At 32.5% G+C, this 14,223-nt stretch overlaps 1 protein-coding gene across 1 annotated transcript; it reads left to right on the top strand.

Moving 5' to 3' along the window:
- Window positions 1-1,190, top strand: LOC111241814. The gene is made up of 2 exons (XM_022781717.1): window positions 1-18; window positions 96-1,190. The coding sequence occupies exon 2, from the start codon at window positions 600-602 to the stop codon at window positions 1,176-1,178; it is 579 nt and encodes a 192-aa protein (XP_022637438.1). The 5' UTR covers window positions 1-18; window positions 96-599; the 3' UTR covers window positions 1,179-1,190.
- The last annotated feature ends 13,033 nt before the right edge of the window (window positions 1,191-14,223 follow it).

The raw sequence follows: 14,223 nt of genomic DNA, 5'->3' as shown, positions 1-14,223 counted from the left end.
TTCTGGGAGCGTTTTAAGGTGAACAACACTTTAAACTAATTATCATTCATATCTTACCATGTCTTAATCAATGTTTGTTTTGTTCATCCATATAGAAGAAGGTGCAGTGGAAAGCTGAACATGAAAGTCAAATACATAGAAATTTTCACATGAAAGCATCTCATCGGCTCTCAGAGATGTTTAGGGATGCCCGAATTGCAGGGGAGCGCCCTTACTGGATGGGCGAAATCATTTGGAACTCTTTGCTTGCACATTGGAATTCAGTAGAGTTTCGCAAGAAGAGTGCTACAAACCAGAGGAACAGAGCGAGTGAAAAGGGTGGTGCCTTGCATACTGGCGGGTCGATCACAATTCACGAGCATGCCATTCGTATGGTAAACTTTCTTTACTTTTCTGTTTCTTTCATATATAACTTATGTATTTTCTATTTCATATACACTAATAAGTCTAAATTATGTTACAGGCACAAGCTCTTGGACGGGCCGTCCATGTTGACGAGGTCTTTGCACATACCCATGTTCGGAAGGGCACTAATGAATTCGTTGATGAAAGATCTCGCAAGACTCATGTAAATAGCACTCCTAGTATTAGTAATCCACATGATTATGTTATTGTATCATTCCCTGACATTGTTTTTAATGTTTCAACAAGAAGAATTTTCTACGAGACTTTTACAGGTTAGATCCGAACATGGGTCAGCTCCTACACCGGATGATGCGAGTAATGCAGATGACGACATCCGTAGGACACAGTACTGGGTCAATGTCGTTGGTGGGAAGAAAAAGGGACGAGTCTACGGTGCAGGACAACTTGCTGCAAACTATACAGCATCGAGAGGAGGTACACTAAAGCACCAACCTTCTTCTTCTTCCACCCCTTCTGCTGACGAGGCCATCCAGCGCTTGACACAGCTACTAGAGCAACATGACCAAGAAAACCGTGCATTGAGAGAAGAATATACTGACTTGAGAGACGAGTTTTCAAGCTTCAAGTCCCTGGTCATGAGAGCGCTGCCTCAAACTTCAGACACTCCTTCCACTGTCCCTCCGACCCAGCCACGACCCTCCCCGTCACCCGCCGTCCCTCATCAGTCCATATCAGTCCAGCCCACACCAGTCCAACCATCTACAGATGAGCAAGACGATGAAGATATGTCTGAAGACTTTGTACAATTTTAGTTTCATTTTGTTATTGATCATAGTGATGTTAGTACATTTAGATGTTAGTATATTATGATATTGGTACATTTATTTTTGCTTAGAATTGGATGATATTGCTATTATGATATTGTTAGAACATATTGGATGTCAATACATTATGATGATAATGTTAGTACTTTATGATTTTTCATCAATGAACGGAAGATTTTGGGATGGACAATATATAGGCAGGTTTGTTTGTGGATTGAAACTGTTATGCAGGTCTGTGTATGTTGTGAACATTACATTGCAGGTACTTGTGGTTGGACAAGAAAAACAAATACAACTCATTTTTCCCTGCACCAAACCGAAGGCTTTACCGAAGGGCACAAGCCTTCGGTAATTACCAAAGGGCGAAAGCCATCGGTAATTACCGAAGGGCGAAAGCCATCGGTAATTACCGAAGGGCGAAAGCCTTCGATAATTATCGAGGGTCAAAAGCCCTCGGTAAAAATAGCGACAACATATTTACCGAGGGCTTTCTGACCGTCGCCGGGCCCTTGGTAATGGGTCTTTATCGACGGTTTATGGAGTTTTCCGAGGGTTTGTGGCCTTCGGTAATGCCCTTCATAGATTTAATAAACCTTCCAAAACATGCTATTGTAGATATTTATTAACAAATTGAAAAAATAGAAAAGTAACTAGAAAATAGCTTTTACAAAAACTTAAAGACTTTATTTACATGAAACAAATATTTTTTTAATAAATTATGTTCAGAATTTAGTAGATTGATCGTGGTTTTTAATTTTTTAGTTTGATTAGGTCTATTTTGTCTAACTACGAAAGTGTCTAGGCGAAGTTGGGACACCATTTGGTCTGGTAATTTTTTTCTTTAAAATTAAAAATTAAAACTAAAAATTATTTTAAAAAAATATAGAAAAAATAAATTTTTTCTATATTTTTTAGTTTGATTAGATCTATTTTGTCTAACTACGAAAGTGTCTAGACGAAGTCGGGACACTAGACGAAGTCGGGACACCACCTAGTCTGGTAATTTTTTTCTTTAAAATTAAAAATTAAAACTAAAAATAATTTTAAAAAATATAGAAAAAATTTATTTTTTCTATATTATATTATTTTAATTTAGATTATTATATTTATTGTGACATCCCAAATATATGATAAAGATGTATATAATTAAGACGTCATCATGCATAATACTAGAAAGCAGTTAGAGAAGCAATCTAAAATATTTAGGATTACAGTCATTCTTAGAACGATACTAAAATTCAAAACTAGAGTACTATAGTCCTGCTTCAAAATGTTAGGAATTTAAAACTTTTAACACAATAGAGTTCCTCAAACTAACATAGGCCAAGATAAGTGAAGCCTAGTGGGCTAGACTGCAACATTGTCATCTTCTTCCAAAGTTGTCTTCCAGGGAACCTCATTTTCCTCTGCTCACATCCAAGTGGATGATCATCGCAAAAGAAAACATACGCAAAAATGTCACAAACATAAGCAAGTAAGGGTGAGCTAATTATATAAAAAGCATACAACATAGGAGCATATACATACAAGAGTTAACTTAAATCAAACCAAAGTAAAACATCCATCCTAACATGTTAAAGTCTAGACCTGACTCATCCGGACTTTAGAATGAGAGTTGAGCTATGGCGGGTCATGCACCCGTGGTGGCTTATGATACTTGGGTTTCCCACCCTGCCACATTCATGAGGTTAGTCTGTTCCGCGCCTTGGAGCATACTGGAAGCCTCTAAGACTAAGACCTCCTGCTACTCCTCACGACATGGTCTAATCCTCTCTACGTGAGAAGAAAGGCTATTGGAGCATCAAGAAAACCCCCATGAATGAGCTCCAACTTTCATTCTAAACACTAAGAATCTCACCAAGAGACTCGATACTTTGAAACATACCATGAACAACCTTGAACTCATATCTCAATCCACATACTTTTGAATCACAACCAACATATACATGTTAAAGTTCCAAAGATAAGGCCATATACCTTTAACCATGATCCACAAGCAAAGTACTTATCACTTAATCAAACATGAATAGAGGACAAACAAAGCAAAAACTTTGACCCTTCGCATAGCGCAGTGTATTCGCACAACGAAAACGCAGTAATTCGCATAGCGCACCTACCTCATTCGCCTTGCGATTTAATCCTAGCAGAGAGCACTCCCCTACATGGACTCGCTATGCGAAATAATCCGCATAGCGAGTCTGCATGATCTGCAGAACGTCAGTTCTGCAAAATCATGCAACTCACACCCCTCCAACCAATTCCAACCCTTCAATCAAACTTCTAATACCCTAAATTCGTGATACAAACCTATTTAAACTTGTCCATGTTAATTTTAACTAGTATACAGTGATTCTAAAGTGATTTAGACTTGAATTCAGTTCTAAAACCTCAAATTCTATAACTTAGGACTCCGAATTCAATTCTACCATTCTTGTTATATATTAGGCCAATTTTATGATTGGAACAAGTCACAATTGTCTTGTACCCAATACCCCAACTGCTCAAAATCCCCTTCTCACTTCCTTTCAAACAACTAAAATGTTTCCTAATTACTAAATTGTCTATCTGATTACTATTACAATGGAGATCTTACCTCTCCCAAACACTCCTTACCATCCCAATTGGTCATCGGAGAAGAATCAAATGTTTGATGCATCAAACTCACCATAAGCGCTGGTGCATATGACTAGTCACAACTTGTTGGACCAGGTTAGGGCTGCTTTAGGATCAATGATGCACCAACTTTGGTTTTTAAGATTCCTCTATCCTACCAACAAAGTGCTCTCCACAAGCCCAAATTTTCCCTCTAAATTGTCTCACCACTCCAAACCCACTCCAAACCACAATTGCTTAATTTCTTGATCCCACTTCCTTTAAACCAACCTAAAGCACTAACTAGCACATAATTTCCCATCTAAACAGTACTATCTCAGAATTCCCATCCCCAAGCACTTTTACCAGGCCTATTTACCACAATTAAATTCATCAAAACACACCACAGGAAATCAATCACAGCTTCATCATTTGTACAGCCCAGTTCATGCTCAACAGATACATCACAGTTGAAATCATCGCACAAGTTCAGAACTTAACATGCATACATTTTATAAAATAAATTCAAACAAAATAATTAGCTCTCCTTACCTGTTAGCCCACATAGTACAACTCCTAGGCAAGCTCAACAGAATCCTATAGATCACCAAATGGGTGATAGAAGCAGTGCTTAGAGCTAGGAAGGATAGGAATGTCGAAGGAAAGACCCACTAGCTACATGCAACCAGAAAAGTTGCATGCCCTAGGTTCCCAAATAGCGGAGAAATAAGGTAGAATCGCTTACCGGGATGAGATGGAGAAACTAATTGGTAGAAAAGGAAGTTCTTAACTCCAGGAACATGGGGGCAAAACCTGTTTGAAAATGCAACAGTAGGAATTTGAGAAAGGGTAGAGAGAAGATGGAGTAGGATTAGAGAGAAGGCATAAAAAAATAGAAACTCTGAATTCTAGAGAGGGGAAGGGTTTGAGCAAAAGTGAATCAAACTCCTGAGAAGTCTTCTCCCAAGGCTATATTGTCCTTAGTTTATGGGGTGAGCTGTTTAACATAAGACCCAATAACCCCTTTTTATTTTCCAGGTCTTCACATTTTACTAATTAAATTTTAATTATTAATTATAATAAAAAATTAATATATAAATATAATTTTAATTTATAGCAAACAATTCCTTAATTTTGCTTAGTAACTAAGAAGAATGAAAAGAGAAGTAAGAGGAGAAAAGATAATTTCATTGAAAATATATAAATAATATGAGCTGACATATTTGCATGCAAGTGAAGTTGGATCCCACAGACAGATCCCTGCATGTTCATGAAAAGATATGAGGAATACCTTTCTTTATGTAAAATGAAATTGCAGCATATAATATATAGTGTGGATCTTTATGACATAAATGAGAGATGATAAATAAAAAATGTTTTAGCCTTTAAAAAAGAGATAAAAGAATTTAGGGTAAAATAGAGTTTTGTAGTGTTGGGTGTGAGAAGTCATAATTAGGGTTAGACCCACCATGTTTCATTGCTTGTTTGATGTAACTTGTTATGCCACACGTCTTATATTCTCTAAACTATAGTTCCAAAAACCTTATAGAGCATTCCAGAAATTAAGTGGCTGTAGACAGGAAAACTGAAAGCAGATGAAAGAGAGAGCTCTTACCTGGCATGCATGTGCATTCATATATATAGTGGCTAAGACCCTCTATCATTGTGAAAGCCTTACTTTTAACAATTATAAATATGTTTTTTTTTTTTTCCTTTTACTATAGAATATGCTTTTAAGGATATTTTTCTTATTAAAAAATTATTTTTTATATTTTAAAAAATATATATTAAAAAGTAAAATAGTAAATATATAACATCTCATATGTAAAAGTGTCAATGTTATGTATTATTCTTGAAATAAATATTATGTAAACAATTTCAATTTCATTACTATATTTTTTATTTTATTTTAATTTATTTTTCGATTTATTTTAAAATAAAACAATTCTATCTTTATTTAAAGATTAAATTTAATTTTTATATAAATTATAATGATATTTTTTATTATAGTTAATATCTTTATTAAATATTTTTAACAAAACTAAGTTCATCTATATTTATATTTTATATTAAATTTTATTTTAAATATTTATATATCAATAATTTATGTACAAATGTTATAGTTGATTTAAAAATAAAAATTCTATAAATTTAAATATAAAATTTTAAAACAATTTTATAATGATTTAAAATAAATAAACTTAAAATTTTAAAATAAAAATAAAATAAAATTTAATGTAAAATATGAATTTAAATAAAGTTAATATTGTAATATCTTATTTTAGTAAAATAAAACTACCAAGATAGAAAATTACATAGATGACAACCTATCAGAAACTATAATAAAAAAATATCTATTACACTTGGACAACAAGAACACCTTATCTATGTGGTTGATTCACTCTCAACCTCACGTTGAAACGATTGAAAAACAATTATAAGCTGGTTGTAAAACAATTCATCATAAATATAATAAAAATTCAATCATACGTTATATTACGCAATAGCTCGATTTATCTCAATGTTCCAACTATTACAATATTTACAAAATTGTTATCTTTATTATTACCACTCATTTTCGGTCTGTATTGTCATATTATCATCTAAAATTATAAATATTATTACGAATGACAATTGTTACTATTATTATTATTACTATCATTATTATAAAAGTGCTTTTATTACTAAGTCATTTTTATAACATAAAAAAAATCATGATTATAAAGTTGAAAGAAAATATTGTTTTTCATTTTAAAATAAATTTTTTTACTAGTTGAAAGGAATTTGAAAAGTATATCTATTAAGACTTGTGTATTGGAATAAAAACAATTATGGTCAGAATAACATGATACAATAAAACTCAAAATTAAAACATGTTACAATGATGCTAAAAAGAATAATGATCCCTTAATATTACCATTTAGTATCATTATCCTTAAAAGTATCATTAATTATCAAGAAACCAATATATTATATATAGTATTATTATCCATAAAACTATCACTAATTATCAAAATCCCAATACTAAAATGATACTTTATAGGATTTGAACCTTACAATATCCAGTTATTTTTAGACTCTTTTTCTACCAAATACTAATATAAAAATATTTTTTTATAACCACTTTTAATATTAGTTATAATTTAACAGGTATAATAAATGACACGATAACAATTTGGTAAATAAGCAGAAATTTTTTTTATACCAATTCAACCTAGAACCCACATAGATATAATTATAGATAAAATAAATTTTTATTATTGAAATAAAAAATATTTTAAGTAATACTGTATAAAAAATATTATTAAGGGTAATTATTTAAATTTTAAAAAATAATTACTAAAATGATAAAAGAGTAAATAATTTTTTATAATGAGTAATTATTTGAATTCATAGTTACTAAAATGATAAAATTGAAAAATATTTTTTTTATCATGAATAATTATTTAAATTTAAAAAATAAGAATTAAAAAGGTAAAATTGAAAGAAAAAAAACATCAAAATGATATTATATATATATATATATATATATATATATATATATATATAGTTATGAGTTATACTTAAAATCAATTTTGATATAGTTTAAAGAAATAATAACTTTATGAAATGATATACCTATTGAACTACACAGGGAGTTTAACTCCTATATCACATAATGGACATATGTCTCCTACCAGAAAATATTGTGCAAAACTAAAAATAAACATTAAAATTATTTTGAAGAAAAATAAAGAAACATAAAGTTTGATGAAAGTGATATGTGAGAAGAAATATCTACACAATAGAAATGTAAAATAGACGGGAAGAACCCACCATTATATTGTTGTCCCTTTCATTTTCCTAGTGTCATCTCCACAATAGAATGATGAAATAGCTGCAAATCTTTCTCTGCTTTATAATGTGCTATACTTTTGTCATGTTGCAAATTTATGACAAACCTTCTTCAACTATTTAACGGCAGCCACGGAATTAGTCAGAGCTACGTCACAACTTGCGAGCGAGCTAATATAGGTTCGCTGTCGCTTCAGTCAGGTTGGATTTGAAAAAATAAATATGCAGGTCACATTTCAATTCGGCTTATTTAAACCTGATTCATGTGAGTTGAACCTGTAGTAGATTGGGTTGGCCTCTCAATCTACCTACCTAATTTTATTTTTTTAATTTATTATTTTATTTATGAAACTCTAAAAAATAAAATATTCTCTTCACTCGTATACCAAAAAAGTAACGTTATCACAAATTGCTCTCACGGAACTTGCTCTCATTTACTGTCACTCTAACTTCTTCACTGGAATTCTTTAACAGGTTTTTTTTGTATATTTTTTGTGTTTGTTTTTGGATGACATTTGAATTATATTGTACTTTTTATTATTATTTTGAATTGTCTTTAGTTTAACATCACATTTTTTTGGAGTGAAATTTTTTTAAATTTGAATATAGAAAGTTTGTAATTTTTTATTTAAAAAACAAAATTGTAATTAAATTGGCTAGTGAGCCAATCCGTTGGTGGGTCGAGCCGGATTCAGATTTTTTTGACTCACTAATAAATGAGCTGGATTGGATTGACTCACTAAGTGCCCAACTCGTAATGGATTGGACCAGGTCGAGCCGGGTTACCCGTTTTGACAGCTTTAATTTAGTTAAAGAATTAAAATTATATCTTTCTTATAATTAAGATGACGATAGAGCATAATTAATTAAATTTCAACTATCAATAAAGAAATAATATTATTTAAATTTGATAACAGTGTCAAATAATAATTAAATAAATATCAAATCATATAGAAAAATCTAAACAAAGAAAACACCTTTTGTCAAGTATTCAACATTAAAATGATGCCCATATTTTTTTTCTAATATCGAATATTAAGAAAAAAAATTATAAAAATATCAACTAACACTTAAATAAAAGTCAAATAATTATATAAAAGAGTAAAAATTATTAAATACGTACCCTAAAAATAAATTATAAAATTAAGGAAAAAAAATTGATAGAAGTCTTTCATATTACATAGTAAATTAAAAGTGTTTTAAGATTTTAAAATTATGAGAATGAAGAAGAATATTGGAAGGAATAAAAACCAGAGAGATACGAACATTGCTATTCTTATACCAATTCGCTACATTATGTGTAATATCTAGAAATCTCATTGCACCAATGCAATTTGCACTTTTTCTTCCTTGATTATAGAAGGCTGGGGAGTGTTTATAATTTTTTTTCAAATTTAACCAAATAATGTTTAGTTTTTGAATGATTTAAATATAATGTTTGATTGTTTAGGATTAATACAACATTTTGTCTTCACGTATCACCATATTTTAATAAAAATAGTAAAAATAGTCACAAGACAAGAAATGCAGTTCATGAAAATAGATATGTAATCTTAAGTTATCAGTGTAATTCGTAACTCAATATGTTGGAAATTTTGTTTAAACTCAATGTAATTAGTAACAAAATTTTGTTAAATTACCCTACAATCTTAATATTTCGTTTAATACCTTCCGTCTCTATTTTGCACAACTTTTTTTAGATATTACTTTTGTTTCATTCTATATTAGATTTTATATTTACAAGTGTTAAGATTTTAAAAAGTGTACAAAAAATAAAGTAAAAAAAAATCCAAATATCATTTTTTAAATAAACTTGTGCAAGAATCTAGAACTCCTGTAATTCAGGATTTAATTAAATAGCAAAATCCTCAAAAACACAACTAAACTTTTTTATTTTTATTAAATAATTGATCCACAACAAATATTTAACATTAAATATTTAAATTGTCAAGACTAAATTTAATTTACTTCATAAATATCTTAATTTTTATTTTATGTTAAAATCAATTCACAAATACACTAAAATTCAACCCTTAGAGACTTTGGACCTATGATAACTCGTTAAAGTCTAAACTCTTAGATCATCAATGATGGAATCCTCTCCTAGCATAAAGCACGCAAGAAGAAGCTCCAAAACAGAGATGCAATGGAATGTGAATTGGTGCAGTGAAATGGATGATTCATAGAAGGTGTTTGATGAAAGTTTGGATGAAGGTGTGGTGTGTGTATGATGCCTCCAAGCTCAGACGGCCTTCCTACTAAGGAAGGAAGCTAGAGGAGAGTATCTGAATTCCAAATTCAGAGGTGACTAAGGGATATAAGAGGCTGAGCAAGCAATTCTGCAGCATTTCATTACATCCAAAAGTGATTTCATATGCCAATACATCTCATATTTATAGTGGAAGACCTATACTATTAATGATGCAGATGGCAACGGTAGAGGTGCAACAAATGCTTCAGCCAAATCACGTATCATTTGCTTGTGATGTTGCAAAAGACTCACACCAACGTGGGAGTCATGTGTTTTCATGATGCAACCCCTTCATTACTAAGCTCACCCCCTCCCTTTGTGTAAAATGACTTCTTTATCCTTCTTCTTGGGTTGGTTTGGTCCATGCTAAGTCATCTAGTTGATCCATGATCTCCTAGCTTTATTAGACCTACAAAACACATATGAACATATTAAAGAGAATCCTTCTAAGACTTAGAAAAAGAAAATCAAGAAAGAGCTTTTAAAAGTCCTTCTTCACTTCCCTTTCTTAGCCTTAGCTTTAGTTGATACTCCTTTGAATGGAATGCCCTCAATGGGTTTCCATCAATCAACCAATGAAATCATGCATTAAATTTAAGAAGTTTTAACATTACTAATAAAGAAAGTTTTATCTCTAGACACAATTTTTATTCAGTATTTAATTTCATTTTTAGGATTAAGAGACATTTTTCAATATCTCAAGAACCACGATCAAACCATGAGTGTTCAAGCTACAATAAGCATTAAACATAGAAATCAAATATTAACATTGAAATGAAAAAACATATTTATTAAAGTCGCAAACTACATAAAGAAATTAATTTATTAATAGATTTACCTCTAAAAGTTAAAGTTTACAAAACTTGGATAAAAAAAGGATTTTAACCTAAAAGATAATATATGATAATAAATTATCATAATTATAACTTTTGCTTTCTATTTCAGCCACCTTGTGTGTTATATTGATGTTATATCTCCTACAAGTCTACAATCTGACACACGAATAAATCCTTCATTGACTGGCAGTTCACCGTCTTGTTCTCATGTTTCTGGCCTTGTTGGGCTATTCAGAGCTCATCATCCTGATTGGAACCCAACTGCTACAGAGTCAACAATCATGACCTCAACTAAAACTATATATATATATATGCCTTTCATTTTAGGTTTAATAGTTTCTTTGGTCCCCACTTTTGTTGCCTAATCTCAATTCAGTCCCCATTTTTAAAAGTGTGTGAAATATGTCCATACTTATTAAAAGTTATGTCAAGTTTGTCCCTTCCGTTAAGTCTCACCAAACGGAGTTAGTGGGTCGATGATCTGGCACCAGTTATTGGCAACTTGTCAATATATTATTTTGTGTGTGCTAACGTGTAAGTGACTTACATAATATATGTGTTTTATTCAGATAGGGTCAACCACAGTCCAACCTTGTCGGAGCCATCGCAGCACCCATTGGCCGCACCCATCTTCCCCATTGTCGCAAACTTCATCACCATCGTCAACCAGAACCCAAAAACGTGAGAAATAAAAACCCTAAATGCAGAACCCTAACTCCAAAATCAGGAAAGAAGAAATAGAAGAAATAGAATTGCAAGAGAGAAATCTGGAAAGAAACCCAAAATTTGAAAGAAACCCAAGAGAAAAATCAAGAAGAAATAGAATCTTAACCCAAGAAAAATTAGGAAAGAAACCCAAAATTTGAAAGCCCTAAATAGTGTTTCTCCTACCGCAACCCAGACAACCACCGTAAAGTTGATTTCTTAGGCAAAAACCCCATGGCCACTCCATCTTCAACCCCAACAAGAACAAGAATTGCAAGATCAAGATTACAAGACCAGAAACCATAAAAATCATTTTGGAATGAACCCCTACCTCGCAAATGACAAAACTGAGATATCAGAACAAAAACCTCCAAAATAGAAGAGGAAAATGAAACCCCAATTTCAAAACCCATATTGCAAGAACGATTTGCAATCACAGAAACCCTAAATTGCATAATCTAGAACGAAAACCCCCAAACCAGAAAACAAATCAAAACCCTAATTGCAATTTCAGAAGAGGAGGAGGATGGCGCCACAAATCAAAACCTACATAATAGGGAACCAAATCATCCACCCCAAAACGCTAGCTTTACGTGACAACAGAGAACCCAAAAATCCCCAAACAAAACCATCGCCACAACACGCGGATGCCCTCTCCACGAAACGCAGAAGCTTTCGTCGTGCTCTCGCCGCACCTTCTTTGCGCCTCTGCGATGGAGAGAAAAACAGAATTTTTAAGCTTGAGTGTGATAAGGGATGAAGAGAAAGGGCAAAATGAGTCACTTAGTGTGACCCCTCCAAGGAATAATGACATGTAAGCACTCTATGATGGCAAATCGTCAATCTATTAACTCCCTCTGGTGAGACTTAACGGAAGGGACAAATTTGACACAAATTTACTAAGTGTGAACATATTCCACACACTTTAAAAACTAGGGACTGAATTGAGATTAGGCAACGAAAGTGGGGACCAAAGAAACTATTAAACCTTCATTTTACACATATATAGATATGCACTTTGCAGCAACTTCAATAGATAACTATAAAAGGCCTATCTAGAACTCATGATTGAATGAAACAACTCCATTTGACAATGATGCACATTGACCTTGAAGAAGAAAATTGAAAAGGCAACTAATTTTGTATTTTGATGGTTGATTTGGACTCATAAGAAGCATCATACCACTTCCCACACGGTAAGGGTTTGGTTTTATTATAGTACCATCAATATATGAAGGCAAAACAACTGATATATGCATAGGTAAGAGGATTATAGGGTACAACTGATATACACTACCTATGGGTCTGAACATCATATCCATAGTCGGTAAATGTATAGTGCAGTGGAATAGTGTGGGAAACAGTAAGTAAGTGGCATTGTTGTAAGCTCTTGTAGGGACTTTGGATGCATAGCAGGCAGAGTTGGCAGCTGGTGGTAATCTCAGAGTAAATTTGGACGGTACAAAAGGGTAATAGAACATCAAAAACTTAGATAGGTAGGCATATACTCTCTGACTTGGTAGTAGCTTGAATCCAAGGTCTTGTAATTTCCTCACAAGAACAAAATTATGGATCTGTTTTGTAATGAAATTACATCAAACACATAAATGGTCCTTTAAAGGTGTTGTAGGGTCAATTTTATCTCACTGATAACGCAAACCCTTTAGGATCCCTTTAGCGCTGCTAAAATATGACAATTTAAGAGAGAAATATTTACAAAACAATGACCAATGAACTACAATGCAGAAATAAAAATTAACTAATCAGAACGAACACGGAATAACCACTTGTGGAAAAAGTCAGCCTTAATTTTGAAGTAGCAGAATCCCAATCCGAATGCTTCTTTATGGTTGTTGCAATTGCTTATCAAACTTACTTTGCTAAAGCTGTGAAAGGAAACTTTCAGTTGTTTATTCGAAGAGCACCATGGGTTCACCAATAGTATATGCGGTTAGTAAGAGATTGAGGTTCGAACACACATTACGAATCATTTCGGGATTCAACATTGAGCGAAGATTTACGATTTTGACAACACCATTTTAACACCAATTTGACAACGGCACGTGCCAGCAGCCCATTGGGTCGTTTTAATTTTTTTTTTTTAAATTGAGTGGGAAATTGAATAAGGTTTCTGAAATTTGAGATTCTAAATATACCCCTTCCCCTGTTTCATTAGCAACCAACTTTATCTGGCTTGCTGCAAATCATCGTTGTCCCTCTCCCTCGTTGTTCTCCCTCGTTGTCCAGCTTCGTTGTCGATGTCAGTTTACGTGATAGTTTTTGATTTCGCTCTCTTCTTTTCGATCGATGTCTTTTTCGTTGAGGATATTCTGCGAAATGGCAAGGTTCGATGAGGATGGTCCTTCAAGGAAGGTAAATGTGTTCTTCCTCTATTTTCGTCATTGAGTTTTCGTTTTGGTTTATGGGTTTTCTTCTACTGAGTTTATTTTTGTCTTGTTTTCGATTTAGGGATTTGGCATTATGGGTATTTTGTTTTGGTTTTTGCAGTTGACCGTTCGTCACTCTTTTTCAACCAAATATATTGTACTTTGAATGAACGTTTGACAGAGGAGCATCGCGTTAGTCATTGCGAAGACTCCATTTGGGTGGTTTTTAGATTTGAGTGATAATGTTTTATTCAGTAAGAAAATTTTGAGTTATTGTTTAAATGGGTGGATTCCAGCAATGGTTTTCTAATTGCATATAAAGTTCTGAATATCAATGAAAGGATTTTTGTTTAGGATTATGGTTGAGTTCAGATGGTGAAACTATAACTTAAAGTACAAAATGGGTAGAAGTACATGTGTGAAATACT

This window comes from Vigna radiata, chromosome 6, assembly GCF_000741045.1.
Source record: "Vigna radiata var. radiata cultivar VC1973A chromosome 6, Vradiata_ver6, whole genome shotgun sequence".
Taxonomy (NCBI): domain Eukaryota; kingdom Viridiplantae; phylum Streptophyta; class Magnoliopsida; order Fabales; family Fabaceae; genus Vigna; species Vigna radiata.
This window is presented reverse-complemented; position numbering and strand designations above follow the sequence as displayed.

Excerpts from the sequence above, each read along its gene's own strand:
- LOC111241814 (XM_022781717.1), top strand. The coding sequence starts at position 600 with ATGATTATGTTATTGTATCATTCCCTGACATTGTTTTTAATGTTTCAA.